We start from the raw sequence: 20,465 nt of genomic DNA, 5'->3' as shown, positions 1-20,465 counted from the left end.
AGAATGGATGAGGATGAGCATGAGAAGCAAGCCTCCGATGTGAATCACAACCTCTGTCCTGGCTCTGGTGGAGGGACACACTACAACTCAGCATAAAAGCTGAGGAAGCGCTTGGGACGAACAGGGGCTGTCCTGGACCTCTGGCTGGATGTGCACGCTGAACATCTGCCGGCTGGAGTCAAGTTTAGGTTTATACGTGTTTGGGCTTTCCTGCCCAAATATAGGCTTCGGATCATTTTTACATTAAAGAAACACTAGTCATTTATTTCAGGATAAACCATGAAAACATCCAATTCAATTCCTTTTTGTTTAGATGGCACCAAACAAAAAACATAGGTTCAAGGCCTTACAGAAACCTACAGGATACGAACAAATCCCACAAACAATTTAACATAAAGTGTGAATTCTCGCCTAGATTTTCCAGGACAGAGAAGCTGATGTGGGAGAAATGTGACCTCTCGTCATGAGTCCAGTCAGACTCTGGCTGCAACAAGAGCCACTGGACAAACTGTGCGTAGGGAGTGCAGTGGAGGGAACTAATGATGGAGTCATGTTTCAGCATCACTCTGACAAAGGAGGCTCGTTGTTTTAGTGGTTTTCCTGAGATAGAAGAAGGAGGTCCTAGAGATTTAAGATTTGATGTAGGAGAGATGTTGGTCAAATACGACACCAAGGTTCCTCAGTAGAACCTGAAGCTCTGAAGTTTGTGGGAAATACGGCATTATTACATAATGTTGTATTTACAAGTAACTTACTACTAATGTGCATTTAGTTAATAACACTTTCATTGAATGATAATAATTCCAGAGATGGAAGCAAACATATGAAATCAAACATTTAGTTTTGATAAGTGACGCCATCTACTGCCCCACATCTGTCACAACAGCACGAAGCGCTTCCAGTCCATCTTTTTGAATGTCTGCCAGTGTGGGTTTTTTTACTGCTTGTTAGTTCAGGTCTATAGCAGGTGTGGTAACATTTGGCTCACAGTCAGTGTGCTTGTAATGAGCAACCAGTGGGTGAGTGTGGCCTCCTTAACTGTGATTGGGTTCTTCAGATATCAGGTTTAAAATGAATGTCCTGCAACCTGGAGCCAAAGGTCTGTGGTGCCAGTCACAATGCAGCAGTTGATGCCTCCCTGTAAGCTGTAAGTTCCAGAAGAATGGGGTCAAGCCTAAGTCTGTTTGCTGAAACCAGTGGGAACAGATTATTCACCCTGTGCAGGTCACCAGACTTGATAAAAAGCCCAGCGGTCACACACACTCCTGTGTGGACCCATTTATTCTAAAATCGAGGTCACCTGAGGTTTATCTCTTTTTAAGCATAAAACGTTTCATTCTGAACACAATGCCTGCCTCATATGAGAGGTTTGAAATAAGTCAGAGTGATTGTGATAGTAACACTTTATATGATGGTTTTTAACTTTGTTTAGAGTTTAATAATGGAGGAATGGAGCCTGACACAAATTTAAATTTGGAAATGGAAGAAGACTCTTAATGAAAACCCAGCCAGATGGTAACACTGAAAATTGCTGCCAAGTGACTAAAGTCTTGTTTCTAATATTCTTTCTGTTCCATTCAAATGACTATTGGAATAAGAACCTAGAGTCTGGAGCAGCGGCGGACTTGCTGTGTGTTACATATTAGTAATCCAGTCCACTCACTTCTCCTTAGGTTGATATGATGGTTTAAAAATATAGAACAGTGTAGAAAGTCTGCTTCCATTTGCCTCTTCTCCATGATTAAACTAGAGATTTGGGTTTGCTTAGGTAAAATGCAGCATGCTGTCCTTTCTGTCTCTGGGCACATGTAATGATGGCCACTGGTGTTGCCCCAGTCCAGCCGCTGGCTGTATAATGAAGGGTGGGAGCGAGGCCGTTGGAGTGGGGAGCTGCTGTGCTGTGTGTGAGCAGATCGCAGCGACCTGCTGGATCACCCTGACACAGATCAGGTACGCTGTGCACATCAGGAAATACAGGTTGTGACTCAATGAATGCATCGTCCTCTTGTCCTCTTGCGCAGCAGCTCCACCTCCAACATCCTTCTGCCAATATATTCACTATCTCTCCTCTGCACATGTCCAAACATGTCAGTCTGGCCTCTCTGACCTTGAGCCGTCCCTCTGATGTGCTCCTTTCTAATCCTGTCCAACCTCATCAGTGCTAAAGAGAAGCTCAGCATCTTCATCTCTGCCTCCATCTCTTCCTCACTGCTACCGTCTCTAACCCACAGAACAGAGCTGCTCTCACCACTGTCTTTACACCTTTCCTTTCATTCTTTCTGACTTCTTCTGTTACACAACACTCCTGACACTTTCCTCCACCCACTCCAACCCGCCTGCACTCGCCTCTCCAGCTGTTCTGTCAGTCTGTCCATCAGCACAGCAAAGAAGAAGGGACTCAAAGCTGATACCTGGTGTGGTCCCACCTCCACCTTGTACTCCTCTGTCCGACCTACAGCACATCTCACCACCATCATACTCCTCCCCTACATCCTGGACCACTCTGACTTCTCTACCACTCCCGACAACCTCATCCAGAACCACAGCTCCTCCCTCCACCCTGTCATACGTCTTCTCTTATTCCACCAAGACACAATGCAGCTCCTTCTGACCCTCTCTGTACCTTCAACATTCTCAAAGCAAAATGGCGTCAGTTATTCTCTTTTAGGGCATAAAACCATGCTGCTGCTCACAAGCCCCCACTCTTCCTAAGCCTGGCTCCCAGTACTTTTCCCCAAGCTTTATTGTGTGGCTTTATTTCTCTGTATTTTCAGTTCTGCATGTCCCCCTTATTCCAGCAGAACACAATTTCCTCCTCCACAAAATTTAAATTCATTATTTATATTATTTATATAGCGCCAAATCACAACAAAGTTATTTTAAGGCACTTTCCAAGGTAAAATTTAAGACCTCACATAACTAAACCCAACTGTCAGGAAGGACCCAAATGCAGCTTTGGAGGCAGGACTAGCTAAAACAAGTCTTTAATAATGTCCGGTCCAAAATGACAGCCAAAGGTTCAGACACAGTAATTCCAAGGCACAGGGACCGACAGGGACTAAACAAACAGGAACAAAAGAACAAGATACAAGAATGCTGGAAAGTGGTGTGAACACAACAATTTGGCAAAGGCGTGAGGGTGCGTACTCGCGTATATAAAGTATGACAAGGTTATTCACTGATAAAACACAGCTGGTACATCACATGATCAGCTAAACAAGCGGGAACATCTAAGGCGAGACAAGAACTAAACAGGAAGTTGACAAAATAATACCGGAAATTGCATAATGCAACGACTAAAAGTCCAGATTCATGACACCAACAAATCCCACATACAACAAGCCTTTAATTGTAATTAATCACAGTTTGACAGCAACAGTAGAAAGGAAAAACTGCCTCCAGCAGAAGCAGGTTGAATGCGGGCGGCCATCTGCCTTGACGGGCTGGGGTGGAGAGAGAGAAACGCACAGAAACGTCTAACCTGTGTAGCAGGTTAGACACTTCCTTTCCCTTCCTCTTCCTCTGGACGTGGTCCTGTACTTCCTCATTCCACCAGCAGGTGTCCTTATCTTACTTTCTCTAGGGGAACTCTGCTGCAGCATTAGAAATTAATTGCTGGGACATACCAGTGACTTATTGTTATTAGACCTGTTCGAATTTTATGTATGCATAAGATTTGAGATGTTCGCATGATTTGCTAATCTCTGCATTCTGTATCAAAACTCACTTTGGAAATGGGATTTTATTTGACAAGTATGTGTCGTCACACATTGAAGTGCTTGGGACAGCACTGAGCCCACAGGCCCAAGGACAAACAGTCGTGTGCTGCTCTGATTGGCAGCACTTTGTTTTGAAAGGGCACAGAAGGCAACTATGCAGACCAGACAGAAAACCTGATCCTGCTAAGATGGGGGAGAAAAAGGTCCACCACTCCTCCACGGAGTCATCCTGGATGATCCTCCTCCAGGTGCTGCCTTCATACCTGCTGGCTGGACTGGGAATGGTGATGGCTGGAATGTTGCTGGACCAGCTACAGGTCAGTTCTGCACTGGCTGGTGATGGAAAATGAAAATGATGTATGTATATATATATATATATATATATATATATATATATATATATATATATATATATATATATATATATATATATATATATATATATATAATTATATATTATTATAATTTTTCTAGTTTTTGTTTTTTCAACTTTTTTCTTTTAATAAAACTGTATTTTTTGTATAATATTATTTTATGTGTGTGTGTGTGTGTGTGTGTGTGTGTGTGTGTGTGTGTGTGTGTGTGTGTGTGTGTGTGTGTGTGTGTGTGTGTGTGTGTGTGTGTGTGTGTGTGTGTGTGTGTGTGTGTCCTGTAATTCCATCAACACATTCAGATCTGCTCGCTCTCAGATATGCAGAAATGCTGTCTGACGTGCATGACCAGATCGCAACGACCTGCTGGGTCGTCCTGACACAGACGCTGTGCACATCAGTAAACACAGCACTGTGACTGTATGGTGACTAAACTCTAGCCACGTCTGGTTTGTAGCTGAAACCTGTCGTGAACATTGTCAGACAAGCAGGTTTTAACTTCTGAGGTCCGTGGTCATATGGAAGAATCTGTTAAACAGAATGAGAGCGTTCATTTGAATACAGTGTATGAGGACAGAGAGAAGCTGAACCATAGTACATGTACACTCACTCTACAACCACATATTGGTACACTGGAGGTGAATTATCCTAACACCATATATGATATAGGACACGTTTTATTCACATGGCTTTAATGTCAGATTTATGCATACTGTTCCTATTGGACAGGCTTCTGGGGCCTGTGCCAGCTGTGAGGCAGGTCATGAGCTAAACACTGAGACATGTGACAGAATTCAATAGAAGCACTACAGTAAAGAATCAGCTGTGGCGCTGATGCTGAAAAGATTCATGCATTTTCTAGACATATGGACACGACAAACACCAACAGCTACTGCCGCCATCCACAGGGGGAGCTGCAGAGCAAGGCCATGTTTCAAGGACACTTTTCTGCTGAGTCACTGTCTCACTCAACATTCCAGTATGTTTCTGTAAGTGAACAGGAAGGGAGGACATACGCAGGAAACTGACATCTCATGATATAGTCATAAGAATGACAGAAAAGGCAAAGTAGTGAACCAATGCATGAGTGGAGACTGTGTCCCTTACACCAGCAGCACCACGTGTTGCTGACAGGTCCAGCACCTGCTGCTGCTCACAGTGCGTCACTGAGCTGCAATGATGCCGAGGCGCACACAAGGGAGGAGCGATCGGACACAAAGACGACACAACTGCAGCATCCTCTGAATAGAGCTCAGAAGCAAGCAGGACTAAGAAGGAGACAAGGATCTAATACACGGACCTCTGCTGATCAGTCACACACGCACAAACACACACGCACGCACGCACGCACGCACGCACGCGTGCACGCGCGCGCACACACACACACACGCACTGGTCTTTGTCACGACTTTACACAACTTGTACCCGTGTGGAAGCAGAGGGAACCTTCACAGGAACGTCTTTGTGCATCTCTGGTTCCACTGCCCCCAACTCACAGCGAGATGCAGGGTCTGCAGTGTGGTCACAGTGGGGAGGAGAAAGAGAGGGAGGTATGGAGGCAGAAGGAGCAGCAGCACAGGAGGGAGGAGAAGAAGAAGAAGCTGCTGGTGTTCTGGGAATCCTTCTCCCACAGGACCTGGAACTTCTTCAGGCCCAGAGAGAGACCGAGCTTCCAACGCACCACCTCAGCCGCGCGGCTCCTGAAGACTGAGGCATGAAGAGTGTGTGTGTGTGTGTGTGTGTGTGTGTGTGTGTGTGTGTGTGTGTGTGTGTGTGTGTGTGTGTGTGTGTGTGTGTGTGTGTGTGTGTGTGTGGACAAGGAATCCTGAGCTTGAAGGCGTCTGGAGCCAAATGATGACAACTCAACTTAGGAATATTTAAATATAGATGTTTTTGTTCCTCCAATATACGGATCAGAACCTCTTGAGTTAGACTCACTCCACACAGAGTCTGGGATATTACACAACACACATGAAGCGGGGTCGGCACTGATGGGACCCATCTGGCTCTGGAGCTGGGCAGCTTCACACGGATCATGGATCATTGGTCTCGGACGGTCATGGATTTGGTGCCAGTATGAAACGCAGCCATGTCTGTGACTGTGCGTGAGCCAGATGTTTGCTTGGAGCTGGGTCCGGATGCTGATGTGATTTTTTCTTCTGCTGTTAAGTCAAGCCTCAGGTTCTGTTCATGAAGAATGAAGGTGCTGGCAACCTCGCCTCAATGAAAAGTCAAATGGAAACCACACAATTATGTTTGTTTCTTATTATTATGGATGACTAAATTTGGCACCACGAGGTCGTTTGTCCTATTTTTTCTTTTCATTGCTAATGTTTCTGAACACTGTTGACTGAAGCAGCAGCTTTCTGGCACATTTTCAGCACTGGCAGGTGTTCGAGGAGCTCTCAGAGGTGTTCATCCTGGTGCCAGCTCTGGTGGGACTGAAGGGAAATCTGGAGATGACGCTGGCATCTAGACTTTCCACAGCAGTGAGTGCACATATTCACTCACTTACCTTCACTGGAGACGGGTCTGCTGGTGCAGCTCAGCTTCATATTGGAGGTGCAAACAGGGTGTGAGCAGCCGACCTGTCTATGTTTCCAGGCCAACACGGGGCAGCTGGATGAGGCTGAGCGGCAGTGGAGGATGCTGCTGTGCAATCTGGCCCTCATTCAGGTAACAGGAGCTCACTGGTCCAGTGCGTGCTGACATTAGGACATCCTCCTGAATGGGTGGAACTCCAGTGTTTAGTGGTACTGCTGTCTTGAACTACTGCGTTTGTGTCCTGCCGCAGGCCCAGGCCACCGCTGTGGGCTTCTTGGCAGCGGTTGCAGCAGTGGCGCTGGGCGCTGTGACCAGAGGGAGGCTGGATGTGGTCCATGGCGCCGCCCTGTGCGCCAGCAGCGTCACCACTGCCTTCATCGCCGCACTGTCTCTAGGTCAGACAGAGACACAGACCGCAGCGGCCGCTGGCGTCGAGCTGGATGTCAGGGCTTCGTCTTTGTGCCTCCTCAGGTCTGGTGATGGTTGCTGTGATCGTGGGCTCCAGGAAAGTGGGCATTAACCCCGACAACGTGGCCGCCCCCATCGCCGCCAGCCTCGGAGACCTCCTCACTCTGTCTGTGCTTGCTTGTGTGAGCCGCTTCTTCTTTTGTTACAGAGGTCAGAGGTTACACAGTTCATTGGCAAGGTACCGTCACACTGTTTGTCTGCCTCTGTGACACGGAACCAAACAGATAAAACACAAAGCAGAGGATCAGATCACACCACAGCCCCAACGGTATTTTAGCCAGAAGAGGGCAGCACAACCCCACACGCTAGCGAGTCTCTGAGACGCCTTGGCTGCTTTCCTCAGCTCTGATGCGGGTGTATCATGTCCTACTCTGTGCTGCTCCTCAGACATGTGGGTATTGCCTCCTGTGGTGTGCGCCTGTTTTCTGCTCCTCATACCAGCATGGGTAGTTGTTGCCCATCACTTTCCCCCAACCAGAGAAGTCCTGAAGTCCGGCTGGCAACCTGTAATTTTAGCCATGGCCATCAGCAGGTGAGTGGACCCAGAGTCCAAAGATGTTAGTGGAGCATCTACAGCGGCTGACTTTGACTGGTGCATTGTATACTGTCCTTCTCACAGTATTGGGGGTCTGATCTTGGATAAAACAGTGAGCAATCCAGACTTTCAGGGTATGGCAGCATTCACTCCAGTCATTAATGGTGAGTAAAAAATGAATTAAAATCACGCTAATAGTGACAATGTCTCAGAAAGAAAAAATGTATTAATGCTATAAAATTCTACATTATATGTAATGTACTCTATATGCAATGAAGACTATATGATATTATATGTTATATACTATTAAATACTAAAGAGGTACCATATCTCCATATCTCTTATGGAGCATCTGTAAACAGATGATTTCACTGTGTTGATCTTCACAGCCAGTTTCAATCTTGTTATATGGAACTTGAAGACACAACAATTCATCCCTAACTTAACTAAGACCATTGTTATTAATTTAGGGTTGAGTTACTGCATCCATTTCACATTTTAGGTTAAAAAGAAGTCTGCTGCAGTGTCTCAGGAAAGTGTTCTCTGGCTCTGAAGTGTCAGCTGGCTTTAATTATATGAAAATGTTTTATGAGATTTCAGACCTGTAGAACAGGTGATGGGGATCAGTCACAGCAGTGATGAACTTTGGCCTAAAACTGTGCTGACTTTTCCTTTTTGCAGCTGAACTAATTATCAGCATTGTCCCACATGACTGGGCAAAGAAATGATGTTTTCCTGAAGTCTCCACGGAGCTGGGATCTGGGGTTATGACATTTCAACAGTCTTAATCCCAGAACAATGACATTTATGCTTCATAATTAGGTTCATTATTATCAAGTAAAGTTATGTGGCAATTGTTGGCGCATTCACACGCCCAGCAGCTAATCCCATTATTTATACGTTCTAGTGTCTCCACATCCCCAACGTGAAGTAGAGCAGAAGACTGAGTTCCATTTCACAGTGATCATAAATCAGGAGGCATGAAGGCAGTCAGAGGATGCTCCTATAGGGCCTGACGTGGCATGCTAAGTGGTGAGCGCTCACAATGCTCCTTACATGGACTCAGGCCTGATCAGAATGCCAACCATGCATTCACTGCCAGCCTCAGATCCACCAAAGGCTCCGTCCCAGTACAGGAAGAACATTTGCATTCAGATTCAGCCACCTCCTGTTTTGCCCTACTGATCCATTTGCCCCAGAGCTCCGCAGGCCACGCAAGTGTGTTCTGCTCCCTGTGAATCTAGCCTCAGGGGAAGAAGGTTATGAATGTTGCCCAACATCTATACTGCCATTCAGAAAAACAGGATGCTTTTTACAGCGAGTCAGCATCTTGAACAATACTTTGCTTATACAAAGTTGATTTTAGGTAGAGAACTGCTTCTGTCTGTGGCCCATGATGTCTGACATCCCTGTCTGTGCAGGCGCAGGGGGAAATCTTGCAGCCATCCAGGCCAGCAGGATGTCCACCTACCTCCACCACTGGAGTGAGCCTGGAGCGCGTCGCTCTCACATGAGTCCAAGCTGTCCTGGGCCGTGTGCCGCCTTCTGTTCCCCAGGTCGGGTGCAGTCATCCTTTCCAGACGCACCTCTGTTCCCTTTACCTCAGCATATTGTCAACAGAGGTGTGACGTGACATGCCGATTTCAATAGACTTGACCTTATTGTTTTACTTGCACCATAAAGGACTTTAACTGAATACTGTTAGTTTTTAATACTTGTGGCAGCAGAAAGCTCTGCCACACACTGAATCCTTCTACACCAGGATGTTACTAGATGTTACCTGAAACTGAACACACTGTAAAGTTCACATGTTTCTGTTTCTCCAGATTTGAACTCCAAATCAGCCAGAGTCCTGGTCCTTCTTGTGCTCCCAAGTCACCTGGTGTTTCTGAGCACCATCCACCTCCTGCAGGGAGGACACGCTGTCCTGACACCCACCTTCATCCTCTGTTACCTGTCTGCAGCTCTGATTCAGGTCAGAACCTCAAAGTCATCTTTAGGTTTCAGTTTCCGTCCAACACATCTGGCATTTCCTGGTCCTCCAGGTGGTGATTCTGCTCTGCGTGGCCGACCTGATGGTGCGCTGGCTCTGGCAAAGGGGACTGGATCCAGACAACTTCTCCATCCCCTACCTCACCGCACTGGGTGACCTGCTGGGGACTGGCCTCCTGGCCGTCAGCTTCAGACTCACTCTGTTAGTCCGTTCCACTTAAAGTGGAGTTTTCTAAATGCAAATGTCTGGAGGACACTGCAAAGGTCAAAGAACACTAAAATGTAGGAGGTGCTGAATTTGTGTCTCAATACTGACAAAATTGTAATATATGTAATACCTGTTGAACCGCTGGTGCTGTCGCCTTCGCTCTTTAATGTTTGTTCCAAGGCAACAATAGAATAAGACTGAATGAATCATCAGTCAAAATCAGTGTTGGACTTACTTGGCTTACTGTACTTGGTGCCTTGGAGCCGTGAGACGCCATCAGGACTCTGACGTCAGATCAGTTTTTCGTCACACAAGCTGTTGTGCTACATGTCTGCGTTAGCGGGTCCAGGTACTGACATTACACATGGTGTTGCGTGTTTGTGCTAGTTCTGTTCGCAGTGTTTTTAGTGTTGCATGTCTGAAAACGTCTTTACCTCCTCTGAACATGGCAATGATTGTATTTCCACAATGACAAGCTTGTAGCTCGGTCGTCCACATAAAGAAAAGTCTTGGATAAATGTATTTATTGATTTAACAACTGAGTGAAACTATTTCTATTTTGGTTCACCTTACTTTGTGGAGTCAACAACAATAAATAACCACACTGTCATTGGGCTTTTACTGCAGAAGGAGGTTTTTCCCCAAGAAGCTCGGTTTGCCAGAGGCACCGTGAGGCCTGTGACTGAAGGCACGTCCATCTGGAAGCAGTCACCGTTTGAAGGTCCGGTCCTCCTCGTGTACACATTCCATTTGTTGTGCAAATTTTAACAGCAGACGATGGTCCTGATATAAAAATACTAAAGTTATGACATTTCACACATTCAAAGACAGTGACTGCATCACTCCCTGCGTAGGCACAGAAGCTCCCTGTAAAAATAAACTCTCACAGTACACCATGTTTTACGGTGCTGTTGTGTACTCAGACAGACAAACATTCAGGCTCTGCGTGAATAATGTTCACCCTCATGTGAACTTGAGATAGGTTGGAACAGAGTAGTTAAAAAGCAGGAAGTCCATACGATAGAGGTTGTGCAGCTTCTTCTGGTAGAAAGGGCTGATGTTTTGGAAGAACTGTGCAGCCATGTCCCCAGTAGTCCTTGTGCTTTTGGACGAGGCGGGGAAACTGACATGGTCCTCTACCCCAGCCAGCTGCAGGACGTAGCGGGAGTCCTGCTCCAGCGTCTCGTATTTCCCCACCACGTCGTAGTGGATGAGGCAGGGGTGGCACAGTGAGTGCACCCGCTCCCAGTGCTCATTGAACGGTTCCTCTCGCTGGGTGGCCGGGTCCACCAGGTAATACACGAACTCCTCAAAGGAGACGTCGTTCCCCCTCTCTAGAGCCTCTGGCTGGGGGTCCGGCCTGTGCCGGCGAACGATCTTCGTACCGTAACGTTTATGGAAAGCTGTGTTGTAACTACGGGTGAATTTGTTGCGGTACGCGGACACCAGCCGCTCGAAGGGCTCGCGTACAAAGACGAACTTCAGGTAGGAGCGCAGGCGCTGGTTAATCTGGGAGGTGGAGTACTCCGACAGCGTGCGGAGGTTTCCTGGGACGTGGGCCTCGTTGGCTGGAATGGCCAGTGGGTCGTGGATGGAGCCAGCGGCACCTGTGAGAACCATGAGCACCCGCTTCCAGTTGGTGCAGGCTACTTTGGGCACGTAGCAGTACAGCAAGCCGTGTTGGTCGTCTACGATCACATGCTTCAAGTCCTCAGGAATGAGGACCCTGCGCTTGTGAGTGTAGGAGCGACAGGCTTCTTCCAATAGCTCCCGTCTGCCCTGATGGATCACTTGCACTGCTGCTTCCACCTACACAGGGAAAGATAGGAAGAATCAGACCTCACAAAAATGCTTTGTTTTCTGTTTTATGCCCAACTTCCTTGTGAGTGGCTAGGAGCAGTTATGTAGTATGTGCTCCTCCACACAAAAACAGAAAAGTATTATAGCAAGTGAGAGAAATGGCAACAAAGTACACTAGAGAGAACAAAACAAATGAAAAACAAAAAGCTCTGGGTGTAGTGTCACGTCCAACTGCTTGAATACCACAAAAGCTGCATTTATCACACAAATCTCAGCATATGAAGCCATTTTATGAACTAGCAGGAGAAGAACCGCTACAAGTTACCCAAGACTAAAGGTTTGGCCCATGAAAAACCAAGGAGAACTTCTAAGACAGGACTAAACACCTCACAACACAAACTACGCTCACAAGCACGTCTGCAATTCTACTCTTAATTATTCACTCGCTCTAAATCATCCTCAATATCCTTCATTGTGGTAAGATGGATAAACCACATCACAGCTGCTGCACATAGCAGGACATAAATTAATGAATAATGACTGAGTGAGTCACTTGGTTTTTGACATATCCAGCGGACAACAGTTAGCCGACCGATCAACACAGAAGACAGCAGCAGTGTCCTTTTGTGCAACACTAAACCCCAAGTTGTGAGTCAGATCGTGTGTGAAGGGGTCAATGAGAGTCACCAAATGGGTCCAATCGCCATATCCAGTCTATTCACAGCCATCCAAGGTTGTGCTAGATTAGGTTTGGGCCCGCTTTTATAGATTACTGAAAAAACAGCATACTACTGTGGGTAGGCCTCATATGACACTCACTCTCTGGTGAATGTTTGTTGAACCAGTAACAGTATTTAATGGATGTGATCACAGTTCTATGCATATATTGATCATCACTCCAAGGGTCAGAGCAAATAAAGCAAACCTGCTGAAAGAGCTACTTTTGTCAATGAAGTGATGAGGGACATCTGATCAAGTCTCCTGGGGTGTGACCAGACCAGTGTTCAGCTGAAACTCGCTTCTGCCTGAAACCACACATGACCTGCATTCATTCACAATGGACCACGTTAAAAATAAACTTAATTCCTTCTCTTCCTAAATGAGCAAAGCTGTGCACCACATTGCAACATTCAGCACAGGACAAGATAAAACACATGAGCTGCATGTTGTGGGTATGGAGAAAACACTGAAGCGCCGTCTGTGCCTAGACAGCACCAAACTGTAATGAAGCTGAGGTTTGGCCACAGATGATGATGACTGGACAATGTGTTGCATTATTACATTAGTAACTTCTTCTCTTTACATTATTGCTAATAAATGACAGCTGTTTACTTTGGAATTCATCTCCAGCTTTTGAAGCCAGCCAAAACTTCATTCAATTCATGCTCCTGTGCAGCTAATGAAACTACACACTGACATTAGACCAGCTCCAACTGCTCGTACAACACAGTGGCACAGCCGTCCCAGTGCCTGCTCATGCTGTGGAGAAGCGTCCAGCTCTGAACTGACCTGGACCCCGTCGTACAGTGTCTGTAGCGGACTCCTCCTCGATCTCTGCCCACTGCTTCTGTCACTGTCCGGCTCTGAGGCTGAGAAAACACAACAAATGTCACATAACTCACATGAACAAATATGGGTCATAAGCTAAAAAAAGACAAGCAGCAAGTTAGTGAAATGTCTCAAAAAATATGAGGCAATAGGTCAGTGGACTTTAAACGAGACGTACCTAAGTGAACAGAACAGAACGTTAACAGTTATGGTCCCAAAGCACAAACATATATTAAAGGATTTCAAACACACTCCTATAAACACAAAAGGAGTCGGATGATGAGCACAGAGCTTCACGGTAATTCACAGACGTTGATAATCTGCTGCAGGAGTTTGGCTGCTGGTGCAAACACTGAGGAGGACTACACTAAATATTTCAATGCATTCAAAGCGTCAGATTACACAAAGCTCTGAGCTGCAGGTTTCACTATCTGACATCATAGAGGAGCTGTGAACTCAACGTAAACACGGAGCAGACAGACACAGCAGCTTTGTCTCCTACAGGATCTGGGCTCAGTAAAAGGTCCAGACTTTTCAGAAGCTGAGTCACCGAGTTTCTTCCTCATTTCTAACAAGCGCTTTCAGTCAAGCCCACCAGAGTGAAGAAACAAGAATCACGCGTGTCCTGGTGACAGAGTGGATGGGGGGAGGTCCAGTCCAAGCAGAGCTGTTTGTACTGACGCAGTCATCAGAACCACATGTCTTATATAAACAGTGACAAAGTTCAGTTTATTGCACAACTTCTGGTGAACTTTGGTAAAATTCATCTCTTAACGTCGCGTTTATGTTGGAGTGTTGACAGGATTTCCTGTAATTGTGATGTGAGCCTATTGATTCTGTGTGGCTCCACTAGTTCACATTAAGGTGATGTAGTGTGTGTGGTTCTGTGGTGTCATGTACACGCTGTTATGAGGTGGATTTATGCAGGTAGGACATTTTCCCTTTAGGAACATTCAGCAGAGTGCCTTTGTGTGTATCATAAATCCATCAGCATCCATCCTTATTCAGGGCCATTGTAGAAAACGCCTGCACATGTTCCACCTGCACCGTCCCTCCATCATGTGACTTTATGAGGTCTCAGCTGAAGCTGTAACTCTATGTACAAGGATGGTTTGACAAATACAACAGCAAACTCCCAACACACGATCCAGCCTTGTCTGCAGGAAACCTTTGGCCTTCAAACAGAGGGTTTCTACATCTTTCACCTACCAATGGCCACACACTCACCCATTAATGTGCCCCAAGTGAGCAAAGCCAAGTTTATATTTAATGGGGTAAACGAATAGAAGTCAAATTAAAATAGCAGATGAAACGCAGCTGGAGAAGGTGAAAAGCTATGGAACCAACCAAACGCTGCTCTAAGCAAACACTGTCTCAGCTGTTAGCCCAAATTCCTCCACTGAGCAGATTCACCAGCCCGACTAAGGCCCATTCACAGCAGGCTGCATGTGTTGGTTTAACCCTGCTGCACCCACAGCTCGCCAGCATTCCTCCAGCTCCTACAGAACCGGGGTCTGAGGAAACGCAGAGCGCAGAAAGGCTGATGTGTGTCCCTCCTGTCAAGGCCATAAACAGAGCTCTGTGTTTGGGTCCCACTGGGAAAAGGCCCATCCCCCACTCTGCCAAAGAGCAGCTTCACAGACACACTGTACAAGGGAAAGCCTGATCCTTCTAGGCCACAAGTGTGTGTCTAACGGGTGTGAGTGCAGAATCGGAGCCTCAGATTGATGAATACACATGTGAGATACGGGTCCAACCCAGAGGCTTGTGGGCGACATGTCAGTCAGATGGATTTATAGATGTAGGAACACATGCAGCTGCTGGGTTTGTGCAACCCAGCAACCCTGCAGCCAACATCTGTGTGGACCGGGATCACAAAGCCTTACTGCCCACTGGCTCTGTCCTACTCCAACATCCAACCTACGCTTAGGTTTATTTGATTGCTGCGTGGCAAACTGCTCTAACTACACCGTGCAACAACAGAACGTCCTGGACACTTGGCCTGGAGCTTATTGTGCGAGTGCAGCTGATGTCAGAATGCGCTGTGTCCAGTCGTTCCTCTCCATGTGGAACCAACACTGTCCAGAGTTTGCGTTCTGGTCCTATTGATTCTGAGAGGCATTGACTGAGTTAGTCCTTGTTATCGAGTGCTGGAAGTATAGGGCATTGTTCTAGGCCAGGGGTGTCAAAGTGATGCCATCGAGGGCGGCTGCGCTGCTGCTTTCCACCTCTCACTGATGACCTTGACCAGTGAGGTCAGTCAATGACAACACCTGATCAAGGTGACCTGCAGAGAGCAGCAGGACAGTGGCCGTCGAGGACACGCGTTCCAGGCGCTCTACCCCCCACGCCATCCTTGACCTTTACAGGCATCAGATTAACTGTGTGAGCATGATGATAATGATAATGTATCGGCCCACCGAACACTCACCATCAGAGTGGATCCTCGGAGGCCACTAATGTAGCACAGGCTAAAGCTCTGGACACATTGCTCCCAGAGAGTTGGTCTCTGAGCAAAGAAAACCTGCTAAATCCATGGAGGATATTGGTCCCAGAGCAGATGCTCTCAGTAAAACTGGCCAAACGTGGATACTACAGTGGTCCAGAACTCCCCACTGCACCACATCAGCCCCCTCCTCCAGCAGGCTACTGGCTTCCAGTTACACACAGACACTGCAGATGCCTCCCAGGCACGAGCCGACCTCGCTCCCTCATACCAGCGGGACCCCATCCACGTTTTCCTCAGATCATCCTCCTTCCTCTATGCCTCCAGCAGATCCTTTAGCCGCTCTGCTCCCAAACTCTGGGACTGACTTCCATCTGTCTCTCTGTACAGTGTTTGGACTTAAAGGCTTATAAATAAAATGTATTATCATCATCATCTGGGTCATGAGAGCATCACCCCACACCTGAGCATCCATTAACAGTTAGGAGGCAGAACCGTGCGGGATGTTCCTCTGTGGTGGTGTTAATCCAGTTACAAACAGGTCCATGTATTTTTAGAAACCAGCATGAAACAGGGCAGAAACCAGCTGCAATGAAGCTCCATGCTAAGCGGTTCTCCTGTCGGCCATTCAAGCCCAGACAAGGCAGGTATGAGGTGGGAACAGTATCAGCGCCCTGAGGCCCAGATCATGGTCCGGGTTGTGGCTGTGTTATATTGAACAAGCCTTGTAGTGATACCCATGTTACCCATGGGGCTGAATATTAAAGATGAGTCCCAGCTTCTGTCTGCATGGACAAAACACAGCTGTGAACTATGCATAGACGGCACGGAACACTCAATGAGTGTAAGACACAGGCTGATGTGCATAAGCTGCCAGTTTTAACAGGTATATGCCTCGTTCATGTCATGGCATCAAGCAGTGTGGTGGCTCACACCATCATCCTCATCAGCAGCATCAGCCTGGGACTCTCAGTGTGTGTGTGTGTGTGTGTGTGTGTGTGTGTGTGTGTGTGTGTGTCCTGGTAACATATGCTCAGCAGAGCAACCTCATCAGCATCGAACTCTGCTTTTCTTCATCACCGCGTTTGTTGCTTCCAGACAAGACTTCGCCACCACAGAAGTTCCTGCTCTCAGCAAACTAACAACACAAGTGTATTTCTTCCTTCACGTGATATTTGACAAAAGGCTGTTGATATTAGTGGCCACGTCTGACCCACAGGTCATCCAGTCACTGCTGCTCCACAGTATGTGTTCCTAGGACCTCAGTCAGACTGGATCCTAATGGATCATAGTGGTGGCTTTGCGGCAGCGGCAGCAGCGGCGGCAGCGGCGGCGGTAGCGGCAGCGGTAGCGGCAGCGGCGGCGGTAGCAGCAACGGCGGTAGCAGCAGCAGCGGCAGCGGCAGCGGCGGCGGCAGCAGCAGCGGCAGCAGCAGCGGCGGCGGTAGCGGCATCGGCGGTAGCAGCGGCAGCGGCAGCGGCGGCGGCCACAGCAGCGGCGGCGGCCGCAGCAGCAGCGGCAGCGGCAGCGGCTCCGCTTCTCGGCCTCAAAGAGCTCATTGTAAGAGGCGAACGCTCCTCCGCAGCGGACACGTGGTCCGAAAACCTCGACAATGCTCTGCCTCTGACTCACCTGGCCTCAGGCTGCTGTTGAAGTAGAAGATGACCATAACGAAGCATCCCAGGCTCAAGCCGAACACCACCCGGATGACCCTGCCGCTCCTCATCGTGCCTGCGACCGGGCTTCATGCGCGGAGCGGCCGCTCCTGTGTCACTCGATCCCCGATGGGAGCTCGACGCCGGCTCGCTGGCCTCGCTGACCTCTGCCGCTCTCTACCCGCCTGCACATTCTGGCATGGCCGCTCCGAAAGTCACCGCAGGGGCGAAGCCCGGACGGGACCGTAGGCGACGCGCTGCTGTGGAGGCGGTGGAACCGGTGGATCCAGTAGAACCAATGGAACCAGTGGACCAGGCCGCATCGCTGAACGCGTCCGACCAGAGGCCGCCGCTGTTAGTGGATGGGACGACTTGTGCCAGCGATTTAACCCCCCGTCTGTTCCTCGCGCCTCCGGCTGGACTCTTCAAAATAAAACGTCAGGCACGCAGTTACACGAGTATTCAGACGCTCTTCAATTTTTATTAAGGATTGTTTGTGGAATTATGTGGTGAACACACATTATCATATTTTGCCTTTTTCAACTCAAGCAATAACAGAGCAGTTTTTAATCTACAACAAAATAGATTTGATTTGATTTGATTTGAACAAACCTCTGGCCGCGGCGCATCGCGCTAAGTAGCAGTATGTACGACACAACAAGGCAATGAATAACAGTCACAAGTGAAAATATGACAACCAAATATACGTCAGACAAGTTACTCAGGCTTTTATTTTGAAGAACGATCCAAACATATCCGCTTTTCTCTACGTGTTTCTTTTGGCTTTCTTTCTTTAACTAATTATAGTAAAACATCTGTTACTGGTTATGAATCTGTTTTAACTAACGTAGCCGTCAAACCTGTGTCTTCAATGACTTATTTTTGGAGTCACTTTATCATTCCTCCTTTTAGCCAGTTTAAGGTAAAAACAAAGGCCAGGACAGTTTACAGAGTCATGTTCAATACATTAAAACTACACAAACAGTGGCGTCATGTCAGTGAAGCATGGGACACAGAAATGTTGAAAAAGTATTTAATTATTTTTTAACAACAGTACATCACAGTGGAGGTTTTGCAGTAAATATATGCAATAAAAACTAAATGTGGAATCAGGACTAATAAAGAAAAATGCAATTGATCAATGCAATCAGTGCAATTTTCAACCAGCTCTGGGTGGTTTTTATAGAAGAAGGAGAAGATGTGCAAAAATAGAAGGTTACACAATAGCAAACAAACTACTGGATCATAAAAACTAGACTAGGAAATCCAAATCATCAGACTACAAGTGAGGTTAGTATAAACACACATAGCTAGAACAAAATGCAGAAAACCTGCAGAATGAACAGGCCGACCTCAAAACAAGCAAAGCGGAAGCCCGCTAATAGAACAGCCACGTCTGGGCAAAACTGTTCACGATATTATTGTACAGTCATGAGAATTAATTAATATATACCTTGTTAAAGGTTACTGTTACTAAATTACTATGTTTAATGTTAAAGACATAAATGTCGTTTCTCTATTATGGGGAGAGTGCACTAGAGAGTCTAATGCATCTGTCTTAACCAAATTTTAGTCACTGGATCCACTTTGTAAGTTTGGCCCCTACACAATGTGCCATTAATCAGTAAACAGAAGGAAGCACATGGCTGACGGTGAGCCTTATTTTGAAGCCACAGGCCGTCTGGGTCTGGTAGTTCCACCCAACCAAGACAGAGCTCATAGTTTAGCTAATTAGCATTAAACCTGACATCTGACTGCTCCTGCATTCTTCATGCCCATCTGGTTATGACTCTGATGGGAGGAGTCAGGATGGGACAGCCTGATAGCAAGTTGATGTGAAGCATGTCAGTGTTTACAGTCGGAGAATGGAATGATGGGTCAGTGGGTCATTACTGAAGGCAGCACAACCCAAGGAGGAAAGTCACATTCATTTAATGAACCTGTTCTACAAACTGCAGCTTTACTGCTTCACTAACACTATATAACACTAATAGTTCATTAAAGTGGGAAAAAGGAGTGGAAGGGGCAATATGACTTTTACAAAGGGTTTGGACCAAACAAATCCCTCCAGAGGAAGCAACCAGGCTGGTTGGACCAGTAACTGGACACAGGCAAGGACTCATGTACAAAGGGTACTTATGCATAAAAACCTGGTCAAAAACATATTAATCTATGCAAACGTTCAGATACATCAGTATCTACATGACCATACAAAGCTCCCTGGCTGGCGTAAGTATTTTCTATTTTCTACAGCTACTGGTCTGTTGCTAACAGTAAGAGGTGAAATTGTTAAGATCATTACTTACCCTGGAGAAAAACGATAAACAATTAATACCGATACATGTCTGCAATTAGATAAGAGAACACAAAAACGGTGCAAACATATCTTCTATAACAATGGCTCGGATCAAGTTAGAGCTAGAGACACACCACTTGTATTCAATGCATGTAAATGAGTCTGCTCAGTCACAGAGCGAATGAAGCTGCTTCTCTCAAGTGCTGGAATGGGCCACATTGGAGTTCTGACTCTGTCAGTAAAAATTATTGTATGTCTCACTGTGGAAAAAAAGTAAAAAAGTTGCAGGTCTGCTCCTGTGTGTTTCTGTTACAGAAAGGAGAGCGCGCCCACTTGTATTCAATGCATGTAAATGAACAACAACACCTTAGCCAGAGTGGCTAATGATCAAAGAATAATTTTTTGCTCTGAAAAGAGCAGTAAGTAATTGAAATGTCTTTACTCACTTTGTATTATTAATTTTTACTTATTCATCCGCTGCTTCCAGGGTTTTCTGTTGCCATGTTTATTTAGTGTGTGTTTTTGGTTGGGTCACATGCCTTTTATTATTTGCATTTGTGTAAACATGTTTTTTTATTAACAAATGTCCCAAAAGAAAACACCTCAGGTGTGTTGATGTCTCTCTGAGATGGCAAAGTGAAACAGAGGTTCACACAGGTTTTGTTGAAGTCGGTCGGTTCCCACCACCACAGCTCTCAGCTCCCCTCTGTGGTGGTCCTTTTACGTAACAAAGGGAGCAATTCACACCTGAGTTAGGATGTGAGGTATACCTTCGCAGAGTTTTGACTGCCCTTTAGGTTCATGAGGGGAGTAAAAAAATCCAGGCATGCTAGTGTTAATAATGTGGAACCTCGTCACTACAAAAACTGATGATCTGCAGAGA

General features: G+C 46.7%; 2 protein-coding genes across 2 annotated transcripts; one reads left to right on the top strand and one right to left on the bottom strand.

The window, feature by feature from the left end:
- The first annotated feature begins 11 nt into the window (after window positions 1–11).
- LOC114855736 (solute carrier family 41 member 1-like) lies at window positions 12–10,060 on the top strand. The gene is made up of 10 exons (XM_029151150.3): window positions 12–4,036; window positions 6,472–6,579; window positions 6,695–6,766; window positions 6,885–7,029; window positions 7,106–7,252; window positions 7,490–7,634; window positions 7,722–7,801; window positions 9,059–9,193; window positions 9,464–9,612; window positions 9,683–10,060. The coding sequence occupies exons 1-10, from the start codon at window positions 3,908–3,910 to the stop codon at window positions 9,848–9,850; spliced, it is 1,278 nt and encodes a 425-aa protein (XP_029006983.1). The 5' UTR covers window positions 12–3,907; the 3' UTR covers window positions 9,851–10,060.
- Window positions 10,061–10,346: 286 nt separating this feature from the next.
- LOC114855737 (carbohydrate sulfotransferase 11-like) lies at window positions 10,347–17,746 on the bottom strand. Its single transcript, XM_029151152.2, has 3 exons — window positions 17,264–17,746; window positions 13,147–13,226; window positions 10,347–11,646 (listed from the first exon to the last, which is right to left on the bottom strand). Exons 1-3 carry the CDS (start codon window positions 17,355–17,357, stop codon window positions 10,801–10,803), a joined length of 1,020 nt encoding a protein of 339 aa, XP_029006985.1. The 5' UTR covers window positions 17,358–17,746; the 3' UTR covers window positions 10,347–10,800.
- Between the last annotated feature and the right edge of the window lie 2,719 nt (window positions 17,747–20,465).

The sequence above is a fragment of the Betta splendens genome, chromosome 5 (genome assembly GCF_900634795.4).
Source record: "Betta splendens chromosome 5, fBetSpl5.4, whole genome shotgun sequence".
Taxonomy (NCBI): Eukaryota; Metazoa; Chordata; class Actinopteri; order Anabantiformes; family Osphronemidae; genus Betta; species Betta splendens.
This window is presented reverse-complemented; position numbering and strand designations above follow the sequence as displayed.

Excerpts from the sequence above, each read along its gene's own strand:
- LOC114855736 (XM_029151150.3), top strand. The coding sequence starts at position 3,908 with ATGGGGGAGAAAAAGGTCCACCACTCCTCCACGGAGTCATCCTGGATG. Across the intron at positions 9,194-9,463 it reads TGCCGCCTTCTGTTCCCCAG|ATTTGAACTCCAAATCAGCC; the intron begins GTCGGGTGCAGT and ends CTGTTTCTCCAG. Across the intron at positions 9,613-9,682 it reads TGTCTGCAGCTCTGATTCAG|GTGGTGATTCTGCTCTGCGT; the intron begins GTCAGAACCTCA and ends CTGGTCCTCCAG.
- LOC114855737 (XM_029151152.2), bottom strand. The coding sequence starts at position 17,357 with ATGAGGAGCGGCAGGGTCATCCGGGTGGTGTTCGGCTTGAGCCTGGGA. Across the intron at positions 13,227-17,263 it reads CAACAGCAGCCTGAGGCCAG|CCTCAGAGCCGGACAGTGAC; the intron begins GTGAGTCAGAGG and ends GTGTTTTCTCAG. Across the intron at positions 11,647-13,146 it reads CACTGTACGACGGGGTCCAG|GTGGAAGCAGCAGTGCAAGT; the intron begins GTCAGTTCAGAG and ends TTCCCTGTGTAG.